The sequence below is a fragment of the Dryobates pubescens genome, chromosome 9 (genome assembly GCF_014839835.1).
Source record: "Dryobates pubescens isolate bDryPub1 chromosome 9, bDryPub1.pri, whole genome shotgun sequence".
Lineage (NCBI taxonomy): Eukaryota > Metazoa > Chordata > Aves > Piciformes > Picidae > Dryobates > Dryobates pubescens.
Genome location: NC_071620.1, coordinates 14,889,191 through 14,904,981, shown reverse-complemented (window position 1 = coordinate 14,904,981; position 15,791 = coordinate 14,889,191). Strand labels below are relative to the sequence as shown.

The following is a 15,791-nucleotide window of genomic DNA, read 5'->3' as shown; positions in this document are numbered from 1 at the left end:
GGAGATCAGGTTGGTCAGGCAGGACCTGCCCTTCCTAAATCCATGCTGGCTGGGCCTAATACCTTGGCCATCCTGTAAGTGCTGTGTGAACACTTCCAGTGACAGTGATTCCATCAATTCTGTGGGCAGCCTGTTCCAGAGCTTAAACACTTTTTCAATAAAGAATTTTTTCTCATATTCAGTATCACTAAGGTTGGAAGAAACCTCAAAGATCATCGAGTCCAACCTGTCACCACAGACCTCATGACTAGAGTAGGGAGGACACTAGTGCCCACTGCAGTCTTGAACTCACAACCTTCCCCATTAAAGGTCTTATGTGCTACCAACTGAGCCACACCATAGGCCATGTCCACTTAAACCTTCCCTGATGCAACCTGAGGCTGTTTCCTCTTGTTCTGTCAACTACCTGGGAGAAGAGACCAACCCTCACCTCACCTCTGCCTCCTTTCAGGCAGTTGTAGAGAGCCAGAAGGTCTCCCCTCAGCCTCCCTTTCTCCAGGCTTAACAACCCCATATCCCTTGGCTGCTTTTCACAAGACTTGTGCTTTATATCCTTCACTGGCTTTGTTGCCCAATTTGGAGTTTATCTTCCAAAAGTCACCATTGGTGTGAAAATCTTGAGCTGAGTGCTCATGCTTCTGTGAAATACTTCCAGAATTCTCTTCAGAACTGTTCTGACAACAGCAGTGTTGTCCTGCTTCATATAGAACAAGCTGGGAAATTCAGGGGTGAGGGCAAAAGGCTAGCACTGACTTCTTGAGTTCCTCTTCACCCACTTGGCAGATGATTCCTATTTTTTTATCTTTGTAGCTGGTTTCTTTTATCCTTCTACTTTTACATTTAAAGTGAACAGTTCTTCAGGATCACACCAGGTATCAGAATTAAGAATTCCCAAAGCAGGACTAACTAAATTTTCTGAGTGAAAAGTGACTCTGTGTACAAGTTTCCTGTTTGGTTTAAGGATTTTGTCTAATTGCACATTTTTTTTTCTTTATTTTGATGTCTTTGTATTTCTGGACACAAGTAATGCTGGTTTTGAATTACTATTATTTTTTTTTAAACTAGGCAAATGGTGGCTCGAAGTTTGCTGGACACTTTGAAGGAAGTCAGTGATGATGAGAGAGATTGTATTGCTGTGCTGGAGAGAATCAGCAGATTAGCTGATGATTCAGGTAGGTAGCCACAAACATGTTACTGGGCTAACAAGGGCAAGGTAGAATTGCTGACCCTGTGTTCAGCACAGGACCAATATGTTCTTTCTCATCTTTAGTATTCAAACCAGGCTGCTGCCAATGCAATAAAGTACTGTCAAAATGTCATTTTGCTAAGTCACTCCCCCAAAGATGACTTTTTCCTGCCTATTTTCCTCAACATCCCTTCAAAATGTAGGGTTAACCCTTCTCACCAGTACATTTTGAATCACATTTCTAATGTGCTTTGACTGCCCAGCAGATCCGCATGATGAATTTAGGTTTGTAGATAAAGGTTAATTTATTGCCTTGCTAATAATCTAGCAAAATATCTGTGGAAAACTTGTTAATTTGGAGAGAATTTAAATGCTGAAGTTGTTGCCTTGGTCCCTTTTGGACAACCAGTTGAGAAGCTGAAGAGAGGCAGCAGTAACTGGTGAGCAAGATGCAGATAGAAGTAATGAGTAGAAGGGCTCTGCATACAGGGCTTTTACGTGTGAACAGAGGTTGCTAGATGTTGGGAATGAAGGGAAAAATGGTGCAACAAAATTCCAGGTTGAAGATACTCTAGAAAGAATTGAAGGCTTAGCTATAACCTAGAACACAGGAAGTTCCACCTCAACATGAGGAGAAACCTCTTCACTGTGAGGGTGATGGAGCACTGGAACAGGCTGTCCAGAGAGGTTGTGGAGTCTCCTTTTCTGGATCTGTTCCTGTGTGACCTGCCCTGGATGATCCTGCTTTGGCAGGGGGGCTGGACCTGATGATCTCTGGAGGTTCCTTGCAACCCCTAACATTCTGTGATTTAGCATACAGTTGAAGCACCAGAAGGAAGCAGAGTTCTAGCAACACAACATTGGAGGAGATCTGAAGTTCAGTCTTCTGTCACTGTAGGAGTGCTGTGAAGAGGAACTTCTGTTAAATCTTGCATGAGAAGAAAATCTTTCTTCTGCTTAATGCCTGCTAGTTTTTCTCCCTTCCTCTGGAGTGGCAGGAGGTAATGCTTTGCAAAAGTGAGAAAAATATTCTGCTCCTTGCCGTTCCTCTGTTGTTACTGTCTCAGTTTAAAATCATAGAACGCAAGGGGACCTATAAAGCTCATCCAGTCCAACACCATTGCAGTCAGCAGGGATACCTTTGACTAGGTCAGGTGGCCTGGAGCCCCAAACAACCTGACCTGGAATAGTTCCAGGGAGGGGGCTTTTACCACCTCTTTGTGCAACCAATATCAGTCAGAAGGAAAATTTATCTGGGTCAGTTAGTTCAAGAAGGACCTCAGGGAGCTGCTTGAAAGAGTCCAGCAGAGAGCCACAAAGATGATTAAGGGAGTGGAACATCTCCCTTATGAGGAAAGGCTGAGGGAACAGGGGCTCTGTAGCCTGGAGGAAACTGGTATGTGAAGGATGAGTGTGAGGAGAACACAGCCAGGCTCTTCTCAATGATATCCAATGATAGGGCAAGGTGCAGGCTGGAGCATAGGAGGTTCCATGTGAACATAAGGAAAAATTTCTCACTGTGAGGGTGACAAAACACTGGAACAGGCTGCCCAGAGAGGTGGTGGAGTCTCCTCTGGCCGTTCAAAACCTGCCTGGATGTGTTCATGTCTGACCTATTGTAGGTGATCCTGCTCTGGCTGGGGGGTTAGACTAGATGATCTCTGGAGGTCACTTCCAACTCCTAACACTCTGTGATTTATTTTTTTTTCTTCAATCTAGCCTAATCTCCCCTCTTTCAGTTCAAAACCATTATGCACATTTATACTTTTCTGAGGGACTGCTTTCCTTTGTTTAGCCAGGAAAAATAGCCAGTTGTAAGCATTACATAATTGTATTGAGTGCCTCTCCAAGGCTTCTTTAAGAGGGGCGAAAAAAAAGTCTCATTATTCGTTTTGGATTGAATGTGTCTTTATTTGAGAACAGTGGCACACTAGGGGTTTCTAGAGAGCTTTCCCAGCAAAGCTCTGCTTCTGAGATCTGTATGTACAGTGCTTGTTTGTGTGATCATGTTAACAGTTTCGAGCATCAGAAACTTTCTGAATCTTTGAGTTTGGACAGATAGGTCCAGGGGAAAACCATAAAATCACTAAGATTGGAAAAGATCTCAAGATCATTGAGTCCAGTGGTTAAGTCAGCACTGCCAAGTCCACCACTAAACCATTTCCCTAGGTTCCACACCTATGTGTTTTTTGAACACTTCCAGGGATGGTGACTCCCCCACTTCCCTGGGCAGCCTGTTTCAGGGCTTAACAACTCTTCCAATGAAGAAATTTTTCCTAACGTCCAACTTAAACCTCCCCTGGTGCAATTTGAAGCTGTTGCCTCTTGCCCTGTCACTTGCTGCTTGGGAGAATAGACCGACCCCCACCTCGCTTCCACCTCTTTTCAGGTAGTTGTAGACAGCCAGAAGGTCCCCCCTCAGTCTCCTTTTCTCCAGTCTAAGCAAACCCAGTTCCTTCAGCTGTTTCTCCTAAAACTTGTGCAGTGCTAAAATGGCCTCATGCTTGACTTCAGAGCCTAGGCTTGTCCTTGGTGGCCTGCTAAGTATGTGAAATTGAGGTTTGTTTTGGTAGACATTTAATGGAAGACAAGGCTGGAGCTCCAATCAATTGGTTTCCTTTCACAAGGGTGGAGTGCATTTATTTTTCAGTCAGGCTTGATGTTTTCTCAGCATCAGTAAAAGCAGCATTTCAGGCTTTTCCTGCATTGGAGAAGTCATCTCAGATCTACCAGACTAGTAGCACTGGATTCTGCAGCTGCTCCACAAATTAAATTTCTCCAACCTTCAGTGTGAGTTTTGTGCCTGGAGCAGTTGCAGTGCTGGACTTGGCCCATCTCTGTGAGACAGGAGGTTACAATTTCCTTGTGTGTGTGAAGGTTCATTAGGGAACTGGATACGGTTTGCACCTTCTTAATTGATGCGCTGAACTCAGACTGCAGCATGGCAGGGTTTTTTCATGGTTTGGTGTTGAGGTATTTAAGATTGCTATTACTAAAATTGGGTTTCAGTTTTCTCTCCCATTTATGATATTTTTTTCTAACTTGTTTTGTAAAACAAGACGGCTGGGGCCCTGTCCCTGGAAATGTTCAAGGTGAGGCTTGACAGGGCTCTGGGTCACCTGATCTAGCTGAGGATGCCCCTGCTTACTGCAGAGGGGGTTGGACTAGATGACCTTTAGAGGTCCCTTCCAACCCAGACCGTTCTATGAACATGAAATTACCATCCACAGTCTAAGTTTCATTCTATGAAAATAAGTCATAACTCAAAAAATAACTGAATTATGAAAGTGTCAATGTGTTTTGACTTGTTTGGTTAGAACCTGATAGCTGATTAGAGACAACCTGGAGTCAAGGCTTCACGTTCAAATCACAGAATGATGGGGGCTGGAAGGGACATCTGGAGCTCATCTGTTCCAACCCCCTGCTAAAGTAGGGTCACTCACAGCAGGTTGCCCAGGATCACAATCTCTAGGCAGTTTGGGAATTTCTCCAGAGAGACTCCACAGCCTCTCTGGGAAGCCTGCTACAGGGTCCCAGTACTCCCACAACAGAGAATTTTCTCCTTATGTTTAGGTGGAACTTCCTTGTCATCCAGCTTTTGCTTGTTGCTTGCCCTGTGCATGGGCACCACTGAAAGGAGTCTGGCCCCATCCTCTAGACCCTTGCACTTAAGATCTTCATAAGCATTGAGACAATCCCCTCGCAGTCTTCTCCTCCAGGCTAAACAGCCCCTAGGTCTCTCAGACTTTCCTTAAAAGAGAGAGGCTCCAGTTCCCTTATCATCATCACAGCCTCCACTGGACACTCTCCAGTACTCCCATGTGGCCTAACTAGGGCAGAGCAGGAGGAGAGCCTCCCTTGAACTACTGGCAGTACCTTTTCCTAATGCACCACAGGACACCATTTGCCTTCTTGGCCACAAAAGCACATTGTTGGCTCCCAAATCCTTCTCCTTAGAGCTGCTTTCCAGCAGGTCCACCCCTCGCCGGTACTGGTGCAGGAGGTTATTCCTCTCCAGGTGCAGGACCTTACACTTGCCCTTGTTGAATTTCATGAGGTTCTCCTTTGCCCAACTCTCCAGGCTGCCCAGGTCTCACTGAATGGCAGCACAGCCTGATGGGGTGTCAGCCCCTTCTCCCAGTTCTGTTTCATTGGCAAACTGGCTGAGGGTCTACTTTGGCCCTTTATCCATGTTGTTGATGAAAATGTTTGACAAGACTGGACCCAGTACCAACCCTTGGGGAGCATCACTAGCCTCCAACTAGACCCTGCACAGCTGATCACAACTTGTGCTCTGTCCTTCAGCTAGTTTTCAGCCTACCTCACTGTCCATTCATTTAACCCACACTTCCTAAGCTTCCTTGAGAGGATGTTAGTTAAGCTTAGAGACATAAGCTTCATGTGAAATAAAACTAGGAAAAGATATGAATCTAAATACATGATTGTAGGATGGAAGGCACAGAAAAATCATGAGACTGTGATAATTTGGTGCAATTAACAGGGCCTTCTTCATTCTCACATGTAGACTAGACCTTGAACAAGGGCCTTATGTTTGTCTTTTGCATTTCACTAAATCAGTATCATTCAAACTGGGTTTCTTCTGGTACCAGCTTGTGAGTGGTTTATATGATACAAGATTTCATCATTGTGCCCACAAGATGCCCAACAATCTTAAAAGTCTTTTCCAGCCAAAACAATTCTGTGATTCCATGACTGACTGTTTTCAAAGCCAGAATAATTGCCTTATATGCATTTTGCTCAGTGTGCTTGCAAGGGCCACCAGAAGCTTTAAATCTTATTTTTCTGAGGGTTGTTTTAGAGGGGGAGCCTCTGTTTTTCTGTTCTAAATGCATATGGTGTTTTGGTGTATGACTAAGTAAATGTCAGTGTAATAAAGAAATAATGGGGGCAAAGAAAGTGGCTTCCTGGAGGACTTGATGCTTATTTGCTTGGATGTAACCAAAAAGATATCTTTTTATTTTCCTTCTGAATGGAAAACAATTGTATTTTTTTCCTGCCTGAAATCAGTTGTGAACTCAGTCTGCAAAACAAATTGATTCTTAACCCAATTATTTAAACTAATTGGTCATTAAGTTTTGAAGCTGTATGATTAGGTGTCATGTGGATGGCATCTCAACCATAATGACCTAATGTTGTGCTGAACCTGTTAGTAAGGCCATTTTAATTAGTGCCTTTGGTAGGATGAGAGATGCCAGCAATACCTGTTGAATAGCACATCTGGCAGCATTTCATGGAATAAAATCTTCATATCTAAGCAATATTAATGAGAATCCTAGTATTTGCCTTTCCCAGCTGTCAGGATCCCACCTTTGCCTCCTTCCCTCCTGTATCTTCATGTTTCAGGATTTTCCAGGCCTTTTCTCCCACTTCCTGACACACTAAGAATTTTCCCCTTTGCTTAATGTGATCTTTCTGTCTCACCATGCATCTGAAGGATGACTAATGGTGACTTTACCCTCTCTCAGTAGTCGGAATTTAACTCCCCACTCTGGTTAGTAAGAGAAAAGAGCTTGACAACTGAAGCAGCACACATCAGTCTTTCTGATGGACTCCTGAGTTAAGAGGGGCAGGCTTTGGTTACAGTGTGTTTCCACTGGTCTCGATTTTCTTTTGTCTTGAAAAAAGATAGAGAAGTTGGAGGGACAGATGAAGCAGAGAAGTGGAAAGGGAAGATGTGCATGACACTAGAAGGTTGAAAAGAGGGAAAGAGAAAGTTCTATTTGGGAAAGAAGGGTTAGATGAAGTTTGAGTTGACGAACTATAGAATTTATTTGTCTTTGATCATGCAATAATGTTCACTCCTACAAATCCAGTGCTGTCATCATGCTGTTGGCACATTGTCCTCTTAGTATGTTGTGGACCCTTCTCTTCAGGCTGAAATGAAGATCTCTACAAAGGGAAAGGCATGAAGGTGTTTTTTCTGTAGCATATATAAATTAATATTTTCATTTGCCTTTCACCTGAGTTTAGTTTAAAAAAGGAATGGATTGAACGGTAGAAGAGTTTGGATTAGAAGGGACCTTTAAAGTTACATTATCCTGGAACGTGTCCAGAGAAGGGCCACGAGGATGATCAGAGGGCTGGAGCACCTCTCCTGTGAGGACAGGCTGAGAGAGTTGGGTTTGTTCAGCCTGGAGAAGAGAAGGCTCCAAGGAGACCTTATTGTGGCCTTCCAGTATCTGAAAGGGGCTACAAGAAGGCCGGCGAGGGACCTTTTAGGGCGTCAGGTAATGATAGGACTAGGGGAAATGGATCCAAGCTAGAGGAGGGGAGATTTAGATTAGACGTTAGGAAGAAGTTCTTCACCATAAGGGTGGTGAGATGCTGGAAGAGGTTGCCCAGGGAGGTGGTGGAAGCCCCATCCCTGGAGGTTTTTACAGCCAGTCTTGATATGGCTCTGGGCAACCTGATCCAGTGGAAAGTGTCCCTGCCAATGGCAGGGAGGTTGAAACTAGATGACCCTTCCAACCTTGACAATTCTGTTATTCTGTGATCTAGTCCAGTGGTGCTTTGGTTCTATGATTCTGTTGTACATTGCTGCAGAATAAGTTACTGTGAAATAAATATAGTTGTGAGCTGGCTCTGAAATAATTACTTTATTTACAAGTAGCTGTTCTGGGGCAGTTGGTTGGTGTTATACTGGGCAGCTCTGCAATAATCCCCATTTACTTCTTGGTATGCAGCTAACCATGGTGCTTTGTTTCCTCATAACTGATGTGGAATATGAAGTGAAGTGAAGCCTCAGCAGGGATGAAGTGAACCTTACACATGGATACAGGAAAGCTTAGAGTATATGCTAAGAGAGCCAGTTGAGTGTGTTGGCACTGGGCTTACATGAAAGATGGTGTCAAATTTTAGGGGGAATTGAAATGTGTTTTCATGGGTGAGGAAAGAACAGTTAATTATTTCTCTGCTTTTGGAGTTAATTTGGGAGGTTGATTCAAATGGTGTCTTGTGAAATAGCTAAACCTGAAGGCTGGTGAGTGCAGGTCTGTCTGACCAGGTTCTGGAGATACTGGGTGGAATATATTACTTCATGTGGTCTAGAAATTGAGAGAGGTAGAGCTGTACCCTGTGCTCCTGAGGTGACACCTTGAATACTGGGTTCAGTTTTTTGGGCCCTTCAGTACAGGAAGGACATTGAGGTGCTGGAGCATATCCAGAGAAGGGCGACAAAGCTGGTGAAGAGTCTGGAGCATAAGTGTCATGAGGAGCAGCTGAGGGAACATGGGTTTAGACTGGAGAAAAGGAGGCTGAAGAGAAGACCACCTCCCTCTCCACAACTACCTGGTTGTAGCAGGTGCAGGTTGGTCTCTTTTCCCAAGTAACAAGCAACAAGAGGAAAAGGCCTGAAGTTGCACCAGGGACAGTTTAGGTTGGATATCAGGAACAATTTCTTCCTCAGAAGGGCTGTCAAGCCCTGCAACAGGCTGCCCAGGTTGATGCTGAATTCACCATCCCTGGAGGGGTTTAGAAGATGTGAGAGACATTGTTAGTGGAGGACTAGGCCGTGCTGGGTTAGCAGTTGGACATGGTGATCCTAAAAGTCTCTTCCAATCTTAATGATTCCATGGTTCTATTTCATTCTGTAAAATTGTTTCCAAAGATACCTGACAAACAGGAGAACCAGAAGTCTATTGTCACTTTCTTGCTTCATTCTCTTGGTTTTGCTTGATTAGGAAAACTCAGTTCAGTAAAATTCTCCATCTGGAGAACACACAAGACCAGACAGAATGAAAGAAAATGTTAATGAATGAGGAAAAGAAAGAGGAGTTTGCTTCTGAGATCTAATTTTTTAATCTTGGTATTTATTTTCTTTTTTTTCCTTCTGCCATGTTGCTTGGATTTGGGTTTGTTGTTTGTTTTTTTTTTTCATAGCAGCCTGCTCCTTTAAGGCAGAGACTTGTGCCTCCAGGAGATAGTTTGGAAAGAGCAGCACTTAAAAACACTTCCTCTGCCAAACGGAAAAATACTGTTCCAAGCAAATGTTACAGAGAACCTCATTGCACACAGTTTGCCTAAAATAGAAACTTGAAAGTTTTGATGTGAAGCAAAATCCCCCACCCAGATTTTGTTTATGCTGTGTGAAAACTTGGTCCTGACTGTCTCGTACAGTGCAAAAAAATACATAATACAGATGTATTCCCCAGCGGGATGAGCTTATGCCTCAAGAAGCAGCACGTAATGATTTTAACTGATTCTTCCGTCCTCTCTTAAGTGTGGTGATGACCAAACCATAAAGTTGGTTAGAAACAACACAAGAGTTTAAACTGAAATGGCAGACACTGTAAGGGTGATGGAACACTGGAGCAGGCTGCCCAGGGTGGTTGTGGAGATACTAAAACCTGCCTGTATGCCTTCCTGTGTGATCTGCTCTAGGTGATCCTGCTCTGGCAAGGGGGTTGGACTGGATGATCTTTTGGGGTCCATTCCAATACCTAATATTCTGTGATGCTGGTTTGTTTTTTTTTTTTTCACTGTCATGTCACTTCCTGCTGAAATCTGTGTTTGGAGCTCCTTTAGTCTAAGCTACAGACCAAACTGAGGAATGAATCAAGAGAAGAATAAAGTGCTGTCTCCTAAATGGAAATTTTGGGCATTGTTGCTTGGCTTTTTAGGAAGCATAATGAAACCAAAAGGGGAAAAAAAAAAAAAAAAAGCTCTACTGTAAGCCCATCAGGCTGCAAGATGAGGCTCTGTTCAGTACACACTGGAACATATGGTTCAGCATTTGGAGGAACTGAGCTCTTACCTAAATTGGTAAGCTTAAGGTTCGGGTCTTTGCACAGCAGCAGTAATTGCCCAGAAGAGCACAAATGCCTTTTTGATGGTGAATTAGGGTGTTGCATTACACCCCCAGCTACCTGCACAGTGCTCATTTTGTTTGTTGGTTGGAACTGATCTTCCTAGGATTGCAGAGCCATGTACTTGAAAGTTAGGGAATATAAGAACTAAGGTGACTTTACAGTTCTAATTCATTCCTGGGCATGAATTTTTCAAGTTTTTAATTGCATCACCTCATCTGTGTTCGTCACAGAGCCAGAGCTTACTCAGAAGCTCAGGAAGAAGAGGGCTCACTTTACGTGAGCAGCTCATGAGGCTTGTCAGGTGGTGTAGCTGCTCTTTCAAGTGCTACATAATAGATGAACCCTGTTCTGAGGAAAGAAGTATCTTAGGGTTTTGGTACTCCTTGCTCTTGTACTGGAGTGCTTCATAAAGAAATGTAAAAATTCATTTCCACAGAAAATCTGCTGGATTGTTGGTGGGTGAAAAGCTGGATGTGAGCCACTAGTATGTGCTCACAGCCTAGAATCCAACCATGTCCCAGCATCATGGGCACAAGTGCAGGGAGGGGATTCTGGCTCTCTGCTCTGCTGGGATCCCACCTGCAGTGCTGGGTCGAGCTCTGGAGTCCTAAGCAAGGGAGAGACATAGATCTGTTGAAGAGGGTCCTTAGGAGGCCATAGCAATAATGTTGGGGCTAGAACCCCTGTGCTATGAGGACAGGCTGAAAGAGTTGGGGTTGTTCAGCCTAGAGAACAGAAGGCTGTGCGGTGACCTTCTTGTGGCCTTTCAGTACATAGAGAAATACGGGGACAGTCCTCTTAGTAGGGCCTGTGTGGCAGGATAAGGGGTGATGGTTTTAAATTAAAAGAGGGGAGATACAGACTAGAGAGAAGGAAGAAATTATTTACATTGAGTGTGGTGAAATCATGGCCAAGGTTGCCCAGAGTGGTGGTAGAAGCTCCATTCCTGGAACCATTCCAGTTTATGTGGGATGAGGCTCTGAGCAACCTGTTCTAGTTGAAGATGTCCCTTCTGATGGCAGGGGGATTAGACTAGATGACCTTCAAAGTTCCCTCCCAACCCATTTTCTGATTGTATGATTTGGAGAAAGAAAGCTTTACCATTACTTTACCAGTGGGTGGGCAAAATGTAGAGGTGTCAAAGTCAAAAGAGCACCCATCTTGAGTGCCTGGTGTCTGAAGCTCTGTATGTAGCTCTTGATATGCTTAATACAGAGCTCTTGTTGGCTTTGATTGTAGTGGTGGTATTTCTTCAGCAGGAACAACATAGTTTGGAGTGCAATCAGATGAGCAGTGTGCAATTAGTTGGTGAAGAGTCTGGCTTGAGCATTTTGCACAGCTTCATGTTAGGTGAAGGAACCAATTGAGTTGCTTGACATTTTGCTTCTTTCACTCTGTTTTGATGGTAATATCATAGTCAGCAGTCCCAGAGTGCTCTTTCTCACCATTACTTGCTTGCTTCCATCATCAGATAGTTATGCTACTTGAGGGAAATGTGAGATTGCAGGGGGAAACCAAGCTAAGTGCCAGTTCTTGCTGTTTAATCATGTTGCTGTGGTGGGGCAAAAGCTGTGTCAGCCAGATCAGTTCTTTGATATGGTTTGTTGTCTGGCTGCATGAACAGTTCCACTGGCATCATGGAAGCCACAGGTTTAGGGTTTGGGAGGGTGGGAACTGCCTAAAGCAAATTCAGAAGCAATTTAAGCTCTGCTGCCAAAGGTGCAGCCTCAGCCAAATTCATCTTCCTCACACTTCTTCCCCCTGCCCACAAGTTGTCATCTCCCTGCTGCATGAAATGAAACAGGAGTCCTGAGAATCAAGAATGAGATCCTAGAGATAAGGGTTGTGACAGAAGCCTCTTGTACCCTTAGGTCATGTCCTAGGCATGTCTTGAAATAGCATCCTTACTGGGGAAAGGTGGGAACAAGTCCCTTCAGCGCTGGCATTAGGCCCTGATTCCAGTTTCTTGTCCAGCAAGTTCCAGTTTCCTTTCCTTTTAGCCGTCTTTACTCACCTCCCAGCCCTCCATCCCTCCTTGCCCAGCCTGATGATTCCTCATTCTGCTGTTGCTCATCCGCAGCCTTTTCCAAAGAGTTGTTCTTGGGAAAGGGGCTGTGCAAAGTCTGTCTGCAGTGATGATGACTCATGACGGTGGCTTTCTTCATCTCAGAACATGCTCACCAAGGAAGGACTCTTCAGTTTGTAGTTGCTCTGCTCTCTGTTGGCTACTAGGCAGGCACAAATGGAGGGTGTTTTTAAGGCTTATTAGCTCAGCCACCTTTGGCCAAGTTTTCACACAGATGGAAAAACATGTTGAGACAAGATGTAAAAGGACTCCTTTGTCTAACATGCTTTAAGCCCATCTTCCAGAATTGAAGCTGCCAGACCTTGTCAGATTTCACACAATCCCAGCAGGGTGGGGCTTGGAAGGGACCTCTAGAAATAATCTAGTCTAATGCCGCTACTAAAGCAGGATCACCCACAGCAGGTTGCCTAGGAATCATGTCCTGGTGGGTTTGGAATCTCTCCAGAGAAGGAGACTCCTCAGCCCCTCTGGGGCAGCCTGCTCTAGGGTTCCAGCACCTTCACAGAATAAGCCTTTCCTCACGTTTCAGTGGAACTTGCTGTGTCCTAGTTTGTGCCAATTGCCCCTTGTTCTTTCCCCTGTTCCTCACTGAAAGGATTCTGACCCCATCCTCTTGTTCCTGCTCTTTAGCTATTGATAAGCATTGAGAAGATCCCCTCCTGGTCTTCTTAATCTTATTGCTCTTTACAACTATATGAAAGGAGGTTGGTATTGGTCTCTTCTCCCAAGTAACCTGTGATAGGATGAGAGGAAATGGATTTAAGTTGTGCCAGGGGAGGCTTAGATTGGACATTGGGAAAAAATTCTGTACTGAGAGTGTGTTGTGGTGTTGGAACAGGCTGCCCAGGGAAGTGATGGAGTCTTCAGCCCTGGATGTGTTGAAGAAGCTGTAGATGTGGTGCTTCAAGATATAGTTTAGTGGTCATGGTAGCTGGGTTACAGTTGGACTCTGATCTTAAAGGTCTTTTCCAGCCTTAGTGATTCTGTGATTCTCTTCTCCAGGCTAAACAGCCTCAGATCTCTCAGCCTTTCCTACTCAAAGAGATGCTTCAGTTCCCTCAGTACCTTTGTGGCTTCTGCTGGACTCTCTCCAGTAGCTCCTTGTCTCCACTGAACTGGTTAGCCCCAAACTGGACACAATACTCCAGATGTGGCCTCACTCAGAGGGGGAGGAGAACCTCCCTTGACCTGCTGGCCACACTCTGCTTCATGCACCCAGTTCACTACAGGAGGAAAATAGATGGTTTTGCCCATTTTGCCTTGAAAACAACTGATAAACTTCGACTGAGAAAACCTCATACTAAGGAGGAATTGCAGCTTATCCTATCTTGTGTTCTACTTTGGGAAATTTGTGTAAGGAAGCCAAAGTTGAGTTACAATGGTAGAAACTGCAACACAGCTTTAATAGCAGGAGGTGCTGCTGACTCCGAGGAAAAAGTTAGGCTGAAATTAGAAAGTTAGGCTGTGGATGGTAACTTCATGACAGCAGGGACATTTCCAGTTACATCAGGTTGCTCAGAGCCCCATCCAACCTGGCCTGGAATGATTCCAAGGATGAGGCATCTCCCACCTCTCTGGGAAATCTGGACCAGTGCCTTACCAGTCTCAACATAAAAAAAATCATTCCTTTTCTCTAGTATTGATCTCCCTTCTTTTGATTTAAAGCCATCATCCTTCATCCTGTCACAACAGACCCTGCTAAGAGGACTGTCGGACTGTCCCCATCTTTCTCATAGTCCCCCTTTATGTACTAAAAGACTGCAAGGAGGTTTCCCTGGACTCATCTCTTCTCCAGGTTAATCAACCTCAACTCACTCAGCCTGTTCTCACAATAGAGCGGATCCACCTCTTGGATCATGTTTGTGGCTTCTTCTGGACCCTCTCTAACATGTTGGTCCATGTCTCTCCTGTGCTGAGGACTCCAAAGCTGGACCAGTGCTGCAGGTGATGTCTCACCAGATCAGAGGGGCGGAATCCTCTCCCTCTACCTGCTGCCCACACTGCTGGGGATGCAGCCCAGGATGCAGTAGGCTTCTGGGCTGTGAGTACACATTGACAGGTCACATCCATCTTCTCACCCATCAGCACCCCCAAGTCCTTTTCTGCAGGGCTGCTCTCCAGCCCTTCACCCACCAGCCTGTGTTGATATTGTGGATTGTCTCAGTCCGGGTGCAGCACCTTGCGCTTGGCCTTGTTGAAGCTCAAGAGGCTCACACAGGTCCACTTCTTAACCCTATCCAGGTCTTTCTGGATGCCATTCCATCCCTTTAGGTGTATCAGCTGCAACTGCAGTTTGTATGCACAGGACCATAAAAAGCTCATTCTGCCAGTATGCTTCTAAACACTGACTGTTCTTTCTTTGGTTTTGTTTTACACCTGGACAGAGCCAACAGTGCGGGCAGAGCTGATGGAACAGGTGCCTCATATTGCTATGTTCTGTCAAGAAAACAGACCTTCAATCCCTTATGCTTTTTCCAAATACTTACTGCCCATTGTGGTACGGTACCTCGCAGACCAGAACAACCAGGTAAGTGTCTGCTTACAAATAGCTTACCGCATGGCTGAACGTTCCTGCTGCGATGCTGAATTGGTACAGTTGAGCATCATACAAGTATGTAATGCTTCAGGGGAAAAAAGGGGTTTTGAATGGACATGAAGTACGTGACACTCTGAACTTCAGTTAAAGACAATTTCCAACATCTTTCTTCATCTGAGTTAATCTATTCTCATGTGGGGCCATTTGTTTTGTTTTACGCTTAGGAATAAAATCAGTTGTTTTGTAAAGCTTACAGAATTTAAACTCTGGCAAAAAGCAGTCATGAAAAGCTGACTCTTTGCTCTAATTCCATTTTATAATTCTACCAATTTACTCTGCTCTGGTGAGACCTCACCTGGATTGCTGCATCCAATACAGCCCTCAATACAGGAAGAACATGGACCTGATGGAATGGGTCCAGAGGAGGGCCATGAAAATGATCAGGGGGTTGGAGCACCTCTGCTTACAAGGACAGCCAGAGGGAGCAGGGGTTGTTCAGCATCAAGAAGAGAAGGCTCTGGGGAGACCTAATAGCATCTTTCCAGTTCCTGAAGGGAGCTTATAAGAAGGCTGGAGAGAGACTGTTTACAAAGGCCTGTGGTGATAGGATGAGGGACAATGGCTTCCAACTAGAGAGGAGTAGATTTAGGTTGGATGTTAGGAGCAAGTTCTTTACCATGCGGGCAGTGGAACACTGGAACAGCTTGCCAAGGAAGGTGATCCATTATTTTAAGTCTTATTTTTCCCTCACTGTATGAGGGAAAGGCTTATTGAATGAGACAAGAGCTGTGGATGTTGTAGAGAGGTTGGTGCTGTTCTCACAGGTACTTAGCAACAGAACAAGAGGGAATAGCCTCAGACTGCAGCAGGTTAGATTTAGGCTGGATTTAGATTTAATTTTTTTTTTTTCACAGAAAGAGTGATCATTGGAACAGGCTGCCCAGGGAGGTGGTTGAGTCACCAACCCTGGATGTGTTTAAAGGTTGTTTCAATGTGGTGGTTGGGCATATGGTTTAGGGGTGAACTTTGCAGAGCAGGGTCAATGGTTGGACTTGGCGATCCCAAGGGTCTTTTCCAACCTGAAAGATTCTATGATTTTAGGCTTCCATTTGCCACTTTTTCCCTTGCCCTTTCCAGATTCTCCATAATTCAAAT

The 15,791-nt window shown here is 44.7% G+C and overlaps 1 protein-coding gene across 1 annotated transcript in view; it reads left to right on the top strand.

Annotated features, from left to right (window-relative positions):
• PPP4R1 (protein phosphatase 4 regulatory subunit 1) overlaps positions 1-15,791 on the top strand; it is a 73,447-nt gene that overhangs the window by 21,446 nt on the left and 36,210 nt on the right. The window contains exons 3-4 of the mRNA XM_054164002.1: positions 1,066-1,172; positions 14,485-14,627. Of these exons, the coding sequence (XP_054019977.1) occupies positions 1,066-1,172; positions 14,485-14,627 (250 nt within the window). The remainder of the gene's footprint in view (positions 1-1,065; positions 1,173-14,484; positions 14,628-15,791) is intronic.